General features: G+C 40.1%; 1 protein-coding gene across 2 annotated transcripts; it reads right to left on the bottom strand.

Annotated features, from left to right (window-relative positions):
* Positions 1-2,178: 2,178 nt before the first annotated feature.
* On the bottom strand, positions 2,179-17,756 carry LOC119741925 (aquaporin-9-like). 2 transcript variants are annotated; one of them, XM_038217878.1, is made up of 8 exons: positions 17,590-17,756; positions 7,191-7,459; positions 6,292-6,418; positions 5,877-6,014; positions 5,311-5,429; positions 4,640-4,857; positions 4,297-4,457; positions 2,179-3,726 (listed from the first exon to the last, which is right to left on the bottom strand). In XM_038217878.1, exons 2-8 carry the CDS (start codon positions 7,284-7,286, stop codon positions 3,629-3,631), a joined length of 957 nt encoding a protein of 318 aa, XP_038073806.1. In that variant the 5' UTR covers positions 7,287-7,459; positions 17,590-17,756; the 3' UTR covers positions 2,179-3,628. The 2 variants fall into 2 exon arrangements, with proteins under 2 accessions (XP_038073806.1, XP_038073807.1); XM_038217879.1 differs by having other exon boundaries at positions 7,191-7,425.
* Between the last annotated feature and the right edge of the window lie 795 nt (positions 17,757-18,551).

The raw sequence follows: 18,551 nt of genomic DNA, 5'->3' as shown, positions 1-18,551 counted from the left end.
ATGAACTATTCGTGTAATTTTTTTTATAATGTTTTTCATCAATTTTGTTTTATCAATTTGTTTTAAGGAAATTGTAAACCTAACGTGACAATGATACATCAAATCCCAGTCGTCAGTTGTGTACGAAGTATATGACGCAGAGCTAGCACGCTGTTGAACCTTCAAGTTGAGATAAACACTATACCTACTCTATCCCAGATAAGAACACAGAGGCGCTAATTACCCCAAAAATGTATTATTAGATTGGGCTCGGTTCTGTTATGATGATCAACAAAGTTCAGGGCCAAATAACATGCAAGCCGACATGACTGTTTCTCAAACAAACAAAACAATTATTGTCTTGTCCTTCATCTTTCCGTTTCTTTTCAATTTTGGTGGGTTAGCCAGTTACATTTTTAAATATTCACACCAAAACAAACTCACCTCCCGAAATGTGATACTTCCCAGGCCTGCATTCAGCCATTTTACAAATGGCATCCCACCACTTCCGGCAAATTGGACCCATTTTTCAACCGTAATTTTGTCAAGTCTGCCCTCAGATGGAAGCCCAAAAACCAGGGAGTTGATCCTCGGCTAATTTTACACAATCCCACTTTTTTAAAGCCAAACGGTCTCCTTTTTCGAAAAACAGTTGTGGGTACAAGTTTCATGCTTATGAGTTCGCGTGGGAATTCTCACTTCAATATGTGTGCACCAATGAGCACCCTTCTCTCTTTCCCGAGGGGCTAGTGTTTTTGTTGAAAGCAGACAGGGGGAATGGAATAATTATTTAGAAAACTGTTAAAGAATAGAATGCACCTCGTCTATGTTGCACACACATTTGTATTTAATCCGTATAGAACATTTCAGTAGTATGCAGTTCCTTTAACTATGTACACACAGCACTATACAGGATCACCTGATATGAAAATACTATTGGCATATGAAACCTTGCCATTGAAAAGGGTATCATGGACGAATATTACGATATGATGTTCCCTATTTCGAAAGAATGCCTTGAACGTCATTATGAAGTAAACTCATGCATCACTTCTCGTCTAAGCCATTATCTAAAACATTAATTCACACTAATGCAATCACACTTCTCATAGTTTCAATACACGTTTCATATATTCTGCCACATCATACTGAAAAATTATAATTATTGCACTCGTTTTGCGCGGTTTTCTTTTGCCAATTTTTCTTTTGCCAACGTTATAGCTAAATCGAAGCTGCGTTTAAATTTTTTTTTAAAATAACACCATAAATAAGAACGTATTGTTTGAAGAGCCTCAAGGTTTCCCGTCATTAAATTTAACAACAGGAACCAACTTATTTACAGAGTTCACTCGATTCAAATTACACGAAATAAATCTTAAAGCGATATTCTCAAATAAAATATTTACAAGTTGACTATTGTAATGATAAATGGGCTGATGGGTTCGATCGTTTCTGATGAACTTCTGCGTCCTCCAAAACCCAGAAATGACTTGTTTCTCTCAAAAGGTCGTATTAAAATTCATAGAACTTAATCAAATTTATTATAAAGAAAATATCTCTGTAATTAAAATATATATATATTAAAGTTAAATTTTATTTGTGACACTTCAATTTAAAGAATTATCCTAGATTTTAATAATAATTTAATATAATATTATGGATTTGTATAGCGAACATATCAACCAAACATGTTATCATGGCGCGGTACAACATTATTACCCCTGCTCACAGAGAGACAATCTTAGCTCCCTGGGGAGTATACAGCTCAATGCTGCCATATCGGCACGATCGGCTAAATCAAACACATAACCATCTCTGCCCTCACAGGTACCCATTTACTCCTGGGTGGAGAGAAGCAATGCGTGACAAAGTGCCTTGCCCTCCCCAAGGGCACATCCACAATAACCCTAGGCTGTATTCGAACCCACAATCTACAGATTTACCCATAAGATCAAGGGGTTCACTGCACCAGGGGCCAATTTCATAGAGCTGCTTAAGCACAAGATTTGCTTAAGCACAAAAACGTCTTGCGTAATAAAATCAGGTTACCGGCCAAAACTCCATGCGATTGTTAAGCTAAGTAAACAACAGCTAAATGCCAGTCACAGGCAATGTACATCACATGGAGTTTTGGCCGGTAACCTAATTTTACTAAGCAATGTTTTTTCGTGCTTAAGCAAATTTTCTGCTTAAGCAGCTCTATGAAATTGCGCCCAGACCACGAGGCCAAGGTTCTCCACATCAAAGGATAACAACGAACAATAATATCTATAATAATAAAATATTATTAACGAACATTAAAGTGAATTCTGCTCATTCGATTTTTAAATAAAATTGAGCTTTATGCCTGCACCCTCACAGGAAAAAAATCATACTATTGGAAGAACTTGATACTATTTATGCATAGAGTTTTTTTATGCCGTACAAAGACCAATGATTACCTTGTTTTTGACCAATATAAAATATTTAGTTCATCAGACGGCGACACGCATATCACTTGCCTCCTCAACTTAGACTCGTCTCATCAACTTAAACTTAGACGTTTTTAGATAGAACCTTACATTGGATTTTTTGGACAGTAAACTTAAGCTTTACATAAAGTAAGTTGTCATTATCAACCGGCTGCAGACATTTTTTTCAGGTGCTCATTTCTCACATAGAGATACGTAAATGAGTAGAATTTTTCGAATCTTGTGTATTTCTCAATAAGTGTTTCTTTAAGTATAAGTGTTTCTTTCTGCATATACGAGAAATTTATTTTCATCATTTTTTAACCGTACCCTAAACGGCTATCTACGTGTATCTGGAAAGCACATCACACACAGAGGGCGAGGTAGGTGCAAGGTACGCGACGTATACAATCTAAACCAAATGACCATGGTACAGGTTGTCCCACACAAAAAACAGTCGAATCGGGCATGTTTTCAGAAAAGTGGGGGCAGTATTCAAAATCGAGTCTAATGTAATGCTGAGTAGAATAATTGGTCTTCCAAATTCCTTTTAGTTGGTTTCACTAGGATGTTTTGTTCAAAAGATACAACAATCACAATACGGGACTTAAAAAACTACTTGGCCACTGTTTCTATTTATCAAGTTTACAGATCATAAGCCGATAGAATAAGTCACACGTGACTCTTGAACAAAGGAAATAAATCTTTTTTTGTGTGTTTCTCTAAAATTGTGCTTTCTCACTTTCTCTCGCAAGGAAAGTGGCCCAAGACGATTTTCAATCCTTGAGTTCGATGAAGCATAGAGTTTGTTCCAATGCATCAATTTGAATGAAATAAAGTTCGTATGGTATAGAATGGTTATCTGACTGTAAAAGAGGTAATTTGAAAATATTCCCAAACTCACATGCAATTTGTTAGTTTTTTTGTGGGACAACCCGTGTATATTTCTGTCGTTTTGTCTTTTCAACAATTCAAAACGTAACGGCTGAAAGGTGTACATCTCATGGAAACATAGTATAGAATCAATTCTTACTTACACACATTTTCACTTTACTTTTTCTTGTGCGTCTTTGTATTACTTCAAGCCATAATACTATTGTTTAAAAATCAGCATAGCCTCATAATTACTGCTTTACTCATCTATTTCAGGAAGAATTTCAGTTGGATTAATACGCTTCTGTCGAGAATGCTGTGGTTTCTCACTCCATATCCTCACCCAAGCTCTGATTGTGGTATTCGTGTGTCGGTGAGCGATCCACATAATTCGGCTCTGGTGGGCTATTTTTCGATTGCATTTCTGTGAAAATAATCAAGAAAATTTATTTCCTGTGGATTTGACAGTGCGAATGGAGACATAAGTTTTTGCTTCTTCAAGGGATAATGTGTTAACCAGTTCGCGCCGGATGACGTTTTGCTGTATTCGGAACGGATGACGGATAAACACGCAGGGAGCGAGGCCAGAAATATCTGTCAGCGAACGAGGTCTGAAATTAAATACGAGTGTGCTGCTTATTGAGGTCGAGTGAAAATCAATCCCGCTCCTCGTTCCGTTCTCAGGTCAAAATAATCCCGGCGAGAACTGGTTGAGCAACAGTGACGCAGTCAGGATTTCACTTTGGTTTGGACCTTACCAAAAACGTAATTTTTAAAAAGTCGACGATCCATTGCGTTCTTGCAAGTTGTTAAAACTGCAAAGAGTTACAAACAAGGTTTGCATTGCACAAATGCTCCAAATTGTGTTCATTCCCTAAATTAAATGTATTCATTAGATAGTTGCCTAGAAAAAAACAGTCAATCAAATAATCCATCGGGAGGAAACGTTTGGACAAACTCGAGGAACAGCAATGCCCACAAAAGCTCTGCTCACCAATATGTTCAACTGCTGCTGGCGACCCCTCTGTGCCGTAGTTATCGCCCATCTCCTTCGGGTGATGAATTTCCACGAGCAGAAAGTAAAAGTTGGCCCCGCATACTCCCCCTAACAGCGGTACAAAGGTTGGCACCCACCACCAGTGAACTCCGCGAGGTCTGACAAAAGGGACGATTGGATCATAATAAGGAAGTCTTGACTTTTATTACAAACTATAATATTTCCAACGTTATTTTCACAGAGCTGTTAATGAATATGAGTTCAGTTTGATACACTTTAAATGCATCATTGATGTCGCATTGGTGTAAAGTAAACTGAGGGGGAGGGTCACGAAACTTACATCCACACTTCGCTTCCGTAGCCGACCAGCCATGACAGGAACCTACCAGCCAAGTCCCTGGCTGGGTTCATGGGTGCCCCGGCGTTGTGTCCCCAGGCCAGGATGATCACGGCCACAGACAGACCCACAAAGAACGGCTCCATCCCTTTGGTCGGTTTGCCGTTTCTCTCGTCGAAAAACATCATCGTGCAGTGCAACAGGAGACCCGTGTTGAGTATCTGTTGAGGTATTAACTTCTTCAGTTCACTATGGACGTTTTCACTTGAATATTTTGAAGACGGCTCAAAAGTTTCGGAGGTATCAACTGCTTTCGAAATAAACGATCCATCGAAAATAACTGTTCATCATTACTCAAACTACATGATGGTTGGATACCCGTACCTACACATTCAAAAACTTGAGCCATTTCAATATTGTACAATTTTTTTCAGTCGGACGCCAGTGATGTACCCGTCCCGGTGGTTTGTGTACATTTCTCACAATGCTTTTGACCGCGAATTTGACCGAGCTATACCTGTGGTCAGACGAAAGTCGTGATCTGATGGTCAATGTGCACTGTTTAACAGGTGCGATCATTCATTCTACATTCTACATCAGCTAAATAAACTTCAGGAAAATATCTTCTGTAAAAAGAAATCATTTTTTGTTTGGCAAAGCAACGCAAGTCTTACCTGTTCAGCCAGGCCGGCCCAGAGCCCAAAGTACGGCTGCGGATAAGTGCAAAAAATCCCTCCCGTCCCGGTCGGCCCGAAAACCGTCCGGTTGCCTCCGTCAAAATTATCCAACCCAGCTATACAATCAAATAAAATCAAATTATCTCAAAATCAAATCATCTCAAAACTTGTGAGTCTTTAGCCAAAAAAAAATTGCCAAAAAGATACATGCGAAATCGTACTCGGTTTATATATGTCCCAACACTGCGAATTCTTCCCTCGGTATTAAAATACAAGTCTCCGTTTACTACTCTAACGACGCTCTAAAACAATTCCACGTCCTTATTTTGTCGTTACATCGTAAAATACGTCGTTTTATTTTGGTTTAATAGGTTCAGACATTAACCTCGTAATTTTTTTTCAAAATCACACATATTGTCCGCAAAAACTGTGACCAGGAACAGTCGTGCGCATACACCATCCTTGTGCTGTTTCGAATCAACCTGTCAGTATGTATCTCTGTATGTAGTGTTTTGCTACAGTTTTTCTGAATACCGAGCGTGTTGGTAGCTCTTCAAACTTACGGTAGTATATTCCAAATACAACAGACGCTGCAGCGAATGCGCCCAGAAACTGGGCGAGTATCCACAGCGGAGCCCTTCGCCAGGCAAACTTGCCGACAGAAGCCAAGCCCAGAGTAATGGATGGATTCACGTGCCCTCCTGAAAAAAAAATCATCAAAATAAAAACTCAAATTTTAAGGGAATAAACCGAAGTTTTACAGTTTTTCGAAAACCCTAGCCCACGTAAAAGCCCACGTGATTGCTGCAGAATAATCCAAAGGAACCAAAAGTTACTTTGTTCATCACTCAAAATAAAATTATTCCACAATCGACGGTCAACTTAAGCTCCAACTTCCCCCAACTTCTTTCGGTCTGTGTGTTTTTCTATCTAGTCCAGCTGCAGCATACTCACTATATTACGACCCTATACACGCACCTGATACCCCTAAACCTGTGTAGATACCGAAGGCCACGCCCATGCCTGAGGTCAGTGCGGTGGAAACGGGTGTCCCGGATGTCCAGCCACTGACGATACCTTGGGCTAGTCCGCCATCCACGAATAACTAATGGTGAGAGTGAACAAAATAACAACGAATGAACTACATATAAAAAGTATTACAAAAGGAGAGTTTTACTTAACTCTCTCTTCATTTTTTTTCCGGATAAATAGAATAATGCCCAATGTGTTTAAGAGTGTTTTCTGGCAAAAGTATGTGTTTTAAAATGATGTGATTGAATTGTCGACCATTTATTAAGCCTACCAGTTTTTGGAATAATGCTCATTCAAAGGACGCCTGCATGTATCTGCACATGCATCTACATCGCATCTGTAGAATACTGTGCAAACTCCTTGATATGATATACCCTGCACAGGGCACAGACGCGGTACTCGCAGCATATTAATTAAGAGCCCCCTTTGTGAATGTGAGGAGAATTCTGTTGTTGAATTTAGATTTGAAGACAGGTAAACTTGGTGAGTCCCTAATATCTACCAGTATAGAGTGTTCCATTGGGCTACAGTTCTACAGTTACTACAGTAACTGTGGGGTATACATTTGTCAAATTAACTAAATGTATACTTGACCGCGTGTAAACAATGCTCTAAAACGGGCTTAAGGTGCAGACATAAAGATAGGCTTTTAACCTTAAAAAAAATGACTGGAAATATAAAGGGAAGCCATGCATCCGCTTCAAAAGTAAATTTAACGTTTAGTATGTAGAAGATTTTAGGGAGTTATTGGACACCCAAAATTGCCAACTGATGAAATGTTGTGGGTTCATTTAAGTTTGCATCTCGGGCACACTTTCTTGTAAATACGACTTGGCTCTACTTACAACCAGTATGAAGGTTCCTGCCATTTCAGCCAGCATGCCTCGTGCTATGTCGCTCCTGACGGCCAGATGCCGGCGTATCGAGGCGCAGACCGGCATGACGGGCTGCCAGTGCCCCGGTCAAGCACCGAGACGGGCCGGATCAACACTCAAGAAAAGTCACGGTGAAGTCACGGAGATAATCCTCATGGAAAGTCACGAAGATGTCCCTCTTGTATTATTTCGATACGGGACCACGCTGGTATCAAATGAAACGATAAAATATACCGGCACTGCAATAACAGGTATTGGATAATAATAATAAATAATAATAATTAACATTTATATAGCGCTTAATACGCAGTGTTTCTAAGCGCTTTACAAAAAGTAAACATACGTAAGTATATAATACCAAAATATACAGGTATTAACAAAACATGTAATACAATGTAGTGCAACAACTAAAGAAGTGTCAAATGTGTCTACGTTGACTCGGAGTTAAATAGGTGTGTTTTCAATCTGGTTTGAAAATGTTCAGAGTTTGGGAATCCCGTATGACGATGGGGAGATTGTTCCAAAGTTTGGGAGCACAGACGGAGAAGGCTCGATCGCCGTATCGAGTATGGGTACGGGAACCAGGAGCAAGTTGCAAGTGTGCTGTGGGTGATGAGCGGAGATGGATGGAAGAGGTTTGCAGTTTGGGTGTGATGAGTTCCTTGATGTATGAGGGTGCAAGTCCGTTTCGAGCCTTGTAAGTGAGAAGGAGGATCTTGAATTGGATGCGTTGTGGAATGGGGAGCCAGTGTAGGGCACGAAGGATTGGGGTTATGTGTTCATGTTTCCTTGTGCGCGTGATGAGACGAGCTGCTGTGTTTAGTGGAGCTGCTTAGGTCCATTTTTGGCCCAAATCGTGCACTTTGTGGTAAAAGCATGAAATTTGGCAGGTTGGGTCCAAATGGGCTAGAATTCATTTTAAGATCGGGACCCATCCTGGATCTTGCCCATTTTGGGGGCGGAGCTTGATTTTTTTTTTAAAGGGGGTGCAAACAATACAAACTCATAAAAATCGTATTTAACATCCATTTTCCTTGTTTTTCTATGGTTTGAAATAAACTTAAACATAAAATATAACATTCTAGCATTCGAACACCAGTTAATTTCCACCCATTTTGTGGGCCTGGCCTAAATGTACAAAAGAGGCGGTATATATTAGCAGTTTGGTTCTAATATGGAAAACATTATTCGGTTTGGTAGTAAAATCTTGAAAATTGGCCAGTTAAAATGGGCTGAAAATAATTTTAAGAGGTGAACACATCTTGGATCTTGCACAATTTTGGGGGGCGGAGCTTGATTTTTCAAAAAGGGGAGTGCAAAAAATAAAAAAAACTCAGAAAAACTGTATTTAACATCCATTTTCCTTTGTTCTTCATGCTTGAAATAAACTTAGACATGAGAAATAACTTTATGAGAAATAACACGTTAAAATTGTGCAGCAGCAGGATTCCAGTCGAACCAGTGAGTCTGGTGGTTTGAGACATCATCTTACATTGAAAGACATCATCTTACATTGCCGACGCGCATGGCTATGGCGACGTGCGCGCATGCCAGAAACCAGAGCCTTTTTTGGCCTAATAATCGTTTTCTTCGTTTCGTATGAATAAAAAGGAGTAAATGCTTCAGATTTCAAATATGCACTTGTCATTTACAAGGCTGGGTTGGGGCAACCTTGAAATTATAAAGCAAAATAATTCTGCGCAAAAACTACTGCATTTATTAAAGTTCATAAAGTACAAATGATACCATATGTTTGTATGAATAAAGCATGGCATTTGCTTTTTCTACCACTTTCGAAGCATTTACTCGCATCTGTATGAATGAAAATTAAGCAAACACTTTTACTAAAAACCGTTTGCTAAATTCTGAAAATAATTACTTTTACCTTTAAGCTTTTGCTACACTATAAGCGTTTACTTCGTTTCTTATGAATAAAAAGGAGTAAATGCTACAAATTTTAAATATTTACTAGTCATATTTCAAGGTTGGGTTGGGGCTACCTTGAAAATATAAAAGCACATAATTCTGGGCAAAAATTACTGCATTTATTAATGTTAATCGCGAAAAAGTACAAATAATACCATACGGTAGTTCGTATGAATAAAAACTGGCATTTGCATTACTCCCATCTGTACTTTTCGTATGACTATAAAGGAGTAAATGCTTCAGATTTCAAATATGCACTTGTCATTCACAAGGCTGGGTTGGGGCAACCTTGAAATTATAAAGCAAATAATTCTGCGCAAAAGCTACAGCATTTATTATATGTTAATCGCGAAAAATTAATATTAACAAAGTTCATAAAGTACAAATGATACCATGTTCGTATGAATAAAACATGGCATTTGCTTTTACTTCCAATTTTGAAGCATTTACTAGCATCTGTATGAATGAAAATTAAGCAAACACGTTCGTGTAGGTTTTATATGAATTAATCCCTAATCTCTATGATCTCAGAATAAATACAAGATTTCTATTGTTTTAGCCACTGTGACCTTGACCCTTGACCAAGAACGATCCACAAACCAAATTTGAAGTTCACATGTAAAGTATTTCTCAAGTTATCGCGCTGACAAAATTTCTTTTGTTTTAGCCACTGTGACCTTGCCCTTGACCTTTTGGCCCCAAATGCAATAGGCTTCTTTGGATTGCAAGGACAATCTACAAACCAAATTTGAAGTTCATATGTAAATTATATCTCAAGTTATCACGCTGACAAAATTTCTGTTGTTTTAGCCACTGTGACCTTGACCCTTGACCTTTTAGCCCAAAATGCAATAGGCTTCTTAGGATTGCCAAGGACAATCCACAAACTAAATTTGAAGTTCATATGTAAAGTATTTCTCAAGTTATCGCGCTGACAAAATTTCTATTGTTTCAGCCACTGTGACCTTGACCCTTGACCTTTCGGCCCCAAATGCAATAGGCTTCTTAGGATTACCAAGAAAAATACACAAACCAAATTTGAAGTTCATCTGATTTTGATAGTGCTACATGCAAAACTTCATTAAAAAAAATTGTCCTGCCATTTGGGTTTCCTTTTTTTGACTCACCCTGTGTAAGTTACTTGTAGACAATCATAACAATTTAGATATGATTTTTTTATAGCCGCCTACTTTAAAATGTAGCTCCACCCCTAAAGGGCAACAATTAGTCTTGCAACCGTTTAAACTTATCTTTATAGTGTATGGTAAACATAGTTAACCGATGGAAAAGTTGTGTTTTTACCAGCAAAAATGAAGATTTTCCCTCGTTTGAATCAAGCTGCTCCAATGTACCGCCTCTTTACATATTTAGGCCACGCCCGCAAAAGGGTGAAAATAACACGTTAGAATGTTAGAATTTACATCCACTTTGTTTCAAAGCATGAGAAACAAAGTGAATGGTAAATACAGTTTTCTGAGTTTTTATTTTTTTGCACTCCCCTTTTTGAAAAATCAAGCTCCGCCCCCCAAATGGGCAAGATCCAAGATGCGTTCACCTCTAAAAATTATGTTCGCCCATTTCAATTGGACATGCCAATTTTCAGAATTTTACCACCAAACTGAATGATGTTTTCCATATTAGAACCAAACTGCTGATATATACCGCCTCTTTTACCATTTAGACCACGCCCACAAAATGGGTGGAAAATTAATAGGTGTTAGAATGCTAGAATGTCTTATTTCATGTTTAAGTTTATTTCAAAGCGTAAAAAACCAAGGAAATTTGATGTTAAATACAGTTTTCATGAGTTTGTATTGTTTGCACCCCCTTTTTTGAAAAATCAAGCTCCGCCCCCAAAATGGGCAAGATCCAGGATGGGTCCCGATCTTAAAATGATATTTAGCCCATTTTGACCCCACATGCCGAATTTCATGCTTTTACCACAAAGTGCACAATTTTTCGCTTAGCAGCTCCACTAGTTCTGGATATGTTGAAGTGCCGACAAATGAGAAATGGGTAAATTTATTAACAAACTATTACAGTAATCAAGGCGGGACGTAACAAAAGCATTTACTAGACGCTCGGTGGAACTTTGGTTGAGGTACTTTCTGAGTTTCCCAATTTTGTGGATTCCATTGGCAGCTGCTCAACAGGAGTTACGAATGTGCCGTTTCACATTCAGGGTGCTGTCCACTGTAACTCCAAGGTCCCTAGCAGATTTTGAAGGAGTGATTACTGCGCCATCAATGTTGAAATCTGGTAGCTCACCAGAGTTCCGAAACTGAGAAGTGACGTGCAGGATTTCTGTTTTGGCGCCGTTCAGCATTAGGTTATTGCTACTCGCCCAGGCTTTAACATCAGAGATGCAATGCTCAAGTCTCACAACCCCGCTGGAAACCTCACTTTGTTTGAGTATCAGATACAGTTGTGTATCGTCAGCGTATATCATAATGTTGAACACCTTGATGGGCACTTATGACGTCACTCATGGCACCAGTGTACAGGATAAAATCCAGAGGTCACATGACGGATCCTTGAGGTACTCCCCATGAGAGTGGAAACGCTTGTGACAGTACACCATTGATAAAAATGACCTGCTTCCGATCTTCCAAGTAGGAAACAAGCCACTGTAAGACAACTCCATCGAGTCCGTACTTATGATGGAAGCGCTGTATCAAAGGGGTGTGATCTATCGTATCAAACGCAGCCGAAAAGTCTAGCAAAATGAGGACAGCTTCCAGTCCTTTATCAACAGCTAGCAAAAGATCATTGTGAACCTTCAAAAGGGCTGTTTTAGTCGAATGGTACTGCCGATACGCAGATTGCATGACAGGAAACAGACCATTATCATCGAGATACGCTCGTAGCTGAGCAGCAACGATCCTCTCTAGCACCTTAGCAATGAACATCTGGTTGGCAATCGGTCTGTAATTCTTAAAGTCATTTGGATCTAAGTTTGACTTCTTTAAGAGAGGAACCACAGGCGATGTTTTGAATGCCATGGGAACGACTCCTGAAGACAGTGAACGATTCACCAGTTGAGTAATAGATGGCACAAGCTCATCCAGACACTCTTTCAGCAGCCAAGTGGGTGCTGGGTCAAGTTGACATGATTTTGATGGACTGTCTCGAATCACTTTCCGAACTGCACTTTCAGAGACAGGTTCAAAGGCGGAGAATGTGTGTGCCATGTGTTGATATTCACAGTCTGTTTGATGCTTGGAGTCTTCCAGACTGGCGACGATGTTATCAATCTTATCGTGAAAGAACTGTCCGAATTCGTTGGCCAATTTCGTATCCGAATCGTGGTCAGGTAGGAGCTGCTGTGACTTTGGACAGGATAGTTTTTGCACAAACTGAAATAGGTGCTTAGTGTCACACTTCCCTATCTCATCGCTCAAATACTGGCATTTTGATTTAGATAAGATGGCATTTTAGGATCTGCATTGTTCTTTGTACAGTTGACTGTCAATTTCCAGACCGGAATTTCTAAATTTGCGTTCAGCACGCCGTCTAACTCGATTTGCCTCTCTAACCGCATCAGTATACCAAGGAGCTTTTGGCCTGAGTGAGACAAGTGTGGATCTCTCTGGCGCATGTCTGTCTAGCAGTTCTTGTAGAACAATATTGTACTGATCTGCTAGCTCAGAAGCATTCTTGGCTGTTGGCAGTGCTAGCGGCGAGTTCTGTATGTCATTCCTGAATTGAACCATATCAATTTCACGCAGCTTCCGACATGTAATTAACTTCTTGTAGGATGCAGGACGAGCAAAATTGAGGGTAGCTAGCACTGCCAAGTGGTCAGAAGGTAGTCCGGGTAAGACGCCTGTGTCCATAATGGGATGATCGATCTTTCTGGAAATCAAGAGATCTAGTGTATGACCAGCTTAATGGGTTGGTTCTCTAACATGTTGCTGGAGATCAGCTGCATATAAGATATCAAGGAAGGTCTTGGCATCTCTATCAGTTCCGTCATCAACATGGATGTTGAAATCCCCAATCAGAAGAGGCTGCTGTTCAACAATTGTCACCGATTCCAGCAGAGTAGAAAAATCATGGACAAACATATCATATTTGAGTTTGTTTTTTGATGATGGGGGTAGCCTGTAGATGGCATATATTCTAAACACGATGGAGGGCGAGACTCGTACCAACAATTCCATGTGTTCAAAAGATGAAAATTTCACTGAGGCACTTTGTGTTATTTTCAAACATGAGTGATATATGACACATAAGCCACCACCGCGAGTCTGGCGATGTTCATGTATCAGATGGAAGTTAGGTAGAGTTGAGTTGATATCAGCAATGATGGAGTTATCGTGAAAATCTCCCCTCAACCAAGATTCAGTCACAATCAAGATATCCAAGTTTGTACTTAATATCAAATCACAAATCGCTGTTGTTTTACTGTTCATGGAGCGAGCGTTCCAGTGACCAATTTTGAGACGAGATTGAAGCTGTGACTGAGATGTGATGTCAGTAGGCTCACATCCAGGCACCCCTTGTGACCGTGTCAGGTAAATGAGGTTTGCATTTGGCATATGCACTTGAGTTAATTCAGTTCTTTGTGATTGACGTTGTAAGTATAGCGATTTGAAATGGAGACTACGACAGGGATTTGTTGACGATATTTGACCCTTTTACCAGCTCTCTTCCCGCGTGTTCTCCATCGTTTACGTTTGCCGTCCTTCCCATATCGCGAATATGGCGATGTTGATATACCATGTTGCTCTACATGAACAGTACAAGGTTTACGTAATAAGTGTAGAGACTTGATTCTCAAGCATACTTCACTATCCAGTTTACATTCATCTTCATTGTAGTAGGGACATAAGCCATGCAGATACAATGCTAAGTAATGAATGAGCCTCAGACCTAAAGTCATTGTGGTGTGTTGAGACTTGAGATTCAGATCAAAGAAGTCATTGGTGACAAAAGACAACTCACACTCTGCAAGACCAGTTGGCTGAACAGTCTGAAAGGGTTCAGTTGGATGAAAGGAAGCTGGGTGGCTTTATGTAGAAGTCCATTGCAGAACTGAAGTATGCTGGTACAAAATGACTACCGATATCCAACCATAAATGCAGGAAAACGCAAACTTCTTCATACTAACAGTATACATAGCTTTCGTCTAGAGAACTTTTCCTTGCATTTGCAAGCAAACTTGAATGACAAAATCAACTTATGCAACTTGGAAATGTGAGGAAAGGGAGAGCCTGTGAGAGCGACCAAACCGGCGCTGCACATAACTCACATAAATGATGAATAAACAGGGACTTGTAGCAAATCCAATTATTATTTCCATATAAAAAAAGCTTTTATAAGATTGTAAAAAAAAAGACGCAATATGGCACCGGCTACAAGATAATTTTGTTAATCAACGAAATAAAGTTAACCACTAACAGTTGATCATCCATAGCACTTAACAACTCAAATAATTATAGGAGCAAATTGAACGAGTTCTCCTAGAACCGTAAACATTTTTAATAATCAAAATATGACAAAAAATAATAGCCTCTTCACTGCATCCCCATCCGCCCATAACACACTTGTATGACTTGTGACTTCGAGACCGACTCGAGGCCCATTTTCCGTGTCTCGGAGGGTTTTTTCGAAACGTTTGCTTCGGCTTCGGCTTTTCCTCCGGCTTTGCCTCCGACTTCTGAATCACTGAAAGGCAAACTAAACAAAACTATTCCAACTTTTGGCATCATATCAACCGAATGAATGCTCCTAAGGCATAACAGGCACCAAAATGTAGCTGGAGTTCCAGAAGTTGGGGCCTCAAATCTTCTTAAGCCGAAGACGAAGCTAAAGCCGGCCGTTTCGAAAACGCACTCAGACTCGAGTCACGATGACGAATGACTCGAACTTGGACTCGACCCTGCGAACTCGGACTAATTGGACTCGACCTGCGTGACTCGGGTCTCAACCAAATCACCACAAATCGTTTATTTTTTCAACAACGATCCTCTCCTGAGCAAGCGATACAGTCAGTGCGGTCATGTTTTTATTCCTCCATGGTGCGGTGCAGGGGAAACGCATCTAAGTACATGTACATGTACTGTACATACATTTTGTACACACCGCGTGGGGCTGGCTTGTTTCAAGATATATTGATTTGGGAAATCAACTATCGAAATATGTATACTGTACCGAAATACATGTACAATTGTACATGTGCATGTATGCCCCGCAGTGTCCATTCAGGACTAGGAATCGGACTCGGGAGAAGTGACTCGGACTCGAACTCGATGTTTGGTGACTCGAATACAAGTCTGGCCCATAACAGTAAATAGGTTTTACTGCGATAATTCTACTTTAATTTTTTTTTAACTTTAAAGCGAAGAAGCATAATGTCACCATTAAACTGTGACCATGCAGGTTTTTTTCACCCTGGCCTTGCATAATAGCCTGCAGTGGCTGTCGGTTGTCACTGTAGATGCCAAACACAGTGCGTTACAAATGCACCCGACTTTCGTTTCACGTCCGTAAACATTATTCAAATTTGTGTGTACATGTACGTTTCAGATCTGCCTGTGCGCTGCATTTCTCAAGGGATTGAATCAGGCGGCTATAGTGGCTCTATTGGATTACAGTGTACTCGTGGGATTATACAAAGGCTGATGTGCTGTCTGCGTGAATTCAAAATGAAACCGCAGTGGTGGCTTATTATTCCGTTGAATTCAATTTGTTGTATTAACTTGGTATAGAATTATCACTGCAACTGCCTATGGGGGCATGTCATAAAACGCTAGCAAACGGGCGTAGTTGTTTAAACCGATTAAAATGTAAAATTTAAGAAGTCATTCCCCAAAGCACTTCCCTCGCCCTCTCTTTGAATAGTTCACGTGGATTACACTTCACTCCATCTCTCTCCCTTTGACGATTTATTCCATGTCAGTGGGGATTTTTTTTTCTGATAGGGGCCTAATGTAGTCTGGCCGAATATAAGTATTTTGGGAGAATTTACGGAGCATTTTTATATATCCCAATTAGGCCTACAATACATTGTGTCGGCGGTGCGCTTTAGTTACCTAAGACTGAGCCAATGTCTGTGAATATCAAGCGCAATTAGGTTGAAAGAGTATCTAAATACAAGTGCCTGGGTGTGGCAATAGATGATAAGTTAATTTAGCATCATCATGGATTACATTGTTGGAAGGATGAAATCCCGTCTGTATTGTCTTAGGAAGCTAAATACATTCAAAGTGAACCCTTTGATTTTAACAACTTTTTTTTGTAAGTTAATTATATTTACTGAATGGAATTACTGTCTTGTCTGCTGGGGAGGCGAATGCTGCTCAAGCAGAGAAGGATCAAATCAATAAGTTGGTGCGGCAGGCTGTAAAGGTGATCGGTGAGTGTTAGGATGAGGTAGACTCGGTCTATCACCGTCGTTTAGAAACTGCATATTGCTCGGTTTGGAATGATGAGAGTCATCCATTACATGAAATACTTGCCAGACAAATCATTCCGCCTAGTGGTAAGATGAGATTGCCGAAACCTAGGACAAAACCACGACACCCACCCACGATCATTTATATCCAGAGCCACATCATTTGATAATTCCAAATTTTCAGCGTTACTCGTTTTTATATTTAAGAATTACTGAAAGTGACAGTGACAGATTTCGATATGTTTTGATTAGATCTATAGCATTCTATAATTTCAGTTTTAATATTATTGCAATTTTAGTGTTTTTTTCTGTGATAGCATTGGACTTCTTGGGTTTTTGCGAAATTTGTAAATATTAATTCTAAATATAATTTTTTTGGTATACCGGTGAGCAAGTGTAATTTCCTTGATGGATCAATAAAAAGGACTGCAATAAAAAAGAGTCTCCACAAATTTAAACCTGCATACAAATAGCAAGCACATTACATAGCAGTTGTACACGAGAAGATTAATGGCAAATATGCTGAGCATGAAAACGGCATTAATAGGAGGTCACTCGTTCCATCGCGCGCTGAAGCGCTGTCCCACCGGCACCTCGGTGGAACTGGTTTGGATGTAGACTTCGCATGACTTGCTACCGCGCCTTGGTTCAGCGCGATAGCCGCGGGGCCTATTATGGTCCCTCCGTACACACCGGCCATTCACTGCAGGTGCATATGCTGAGGGAGTGACAGGCGGCATATTATTACGGGCTGCATATATACATTAGAAAAAGATATTCAGCACTGAGTGTCTGTTTAAAAATATACCGAGGCCGGTACTATTGTGCATATGTACGTCTATAAAAAGCACAGTCCCAGCCTTGAACTGCGGCTAGAATTATTGCCCTGTTTGCACATAGCCAACTATTTACATGTGTAGCCTAGTGTCATATTCATAAACGAAGTCCAGATTACACTGTATATAACTGCGTCAACATCAATATAGCATATAAAAAATACAACTATATAGGAGCAATATGGACATTTCATTGCAATATTCTTACCTGGACGTGCTATAAATGTGGTCCCGTTAAGGATTTGCCTGTCCCCAACCTTGTACATTAATTGCTATCGTCAATACGACCGGAAATTTCCATGGGGTATACTATCTGCGGCATAAACACGTACCTTTGACCGCGCAGCCCTGCCCATGACACATCACACACTTGGCATGCTCTGCGCTTGAAAAACAAACAGTATACACGATCGACTCTTGAGGGCGTCTTTATTGCGGATGTTAGTCTGGTTACCAAAGCAAAAGGTTCTATTTGTGACCAAATCTGTAATTATGGCCACCCAGTAAATAAATTCCCATATACACCAGTGATAAATCCCCATGCTTCAACATTCTTTTACATATACTCAAAACTCTGATGTTCAGGCTGCAAAGAAAAATGATGATCAATTTGTCGTCTTTTGTTTTCCTTTCAAATTACGGTGGGCCAATCATGACTTTTTGAGAAATTCTCAGCCAAGGACCACCCCTAAAACGAAATGATATTTCCCAATTCGGAAAAGCAGCCATTTTGAAAAAAAAGATCCCTCCACAACATGGCTAAATAGCGCCACTTTCGGACCCAATTGCCTCCAAAATGCTCAGAATTAGAAGCCCCGGGCTCTCCAAGTACTCTATAACATCATTATAACTTTTATTCGTGAGCTCGGCGGACGGATTCATGGCCTATTTACTGGGTTGCACCCTTTATGGATTTCTGTCGGCGGCCTCATCAGTCTCCAGACCACTAAGCCCAAGATGATCGCCGGATCATTCTAGACAAAAATTGTTGTCATTACCGGCCGGCTCAGTGCCATTGCAATTAAAGGGAAGCGAAGTGAGAGGGGAGGGGATGCTGGGTTGGGGAGCTGGGGACATCATTTGACGTTGCTAACCTACCGCCCTTCCCTACATTGTCACGCCAATGTCTATATACGATTATGCCTTCTGAGGAAGTGGAGAAGTGTGGTG

The sequence above is a fragment of the Patiria miniata genome, unplaced genomic scaffold (genome assembly GCF_015706575.1).
Source record: "Patiria miniata isolate m_02_andy unplaced genomic scaffold, ASM1570657v1 HiC_scaffold_5, whole genome shotgun sequence".
Lineage (NCBI taxonomy): Eukaryota > Metazoa > Echinodermata > Asteroidea > Valvatida > Asterinidae > Patiria > Patiria miniata.
The sequence above is the reverse complement of the archived record's forward strand: the minus strand, read 5'-3'. Positions and strand labels throughout refer to the sequence as shown.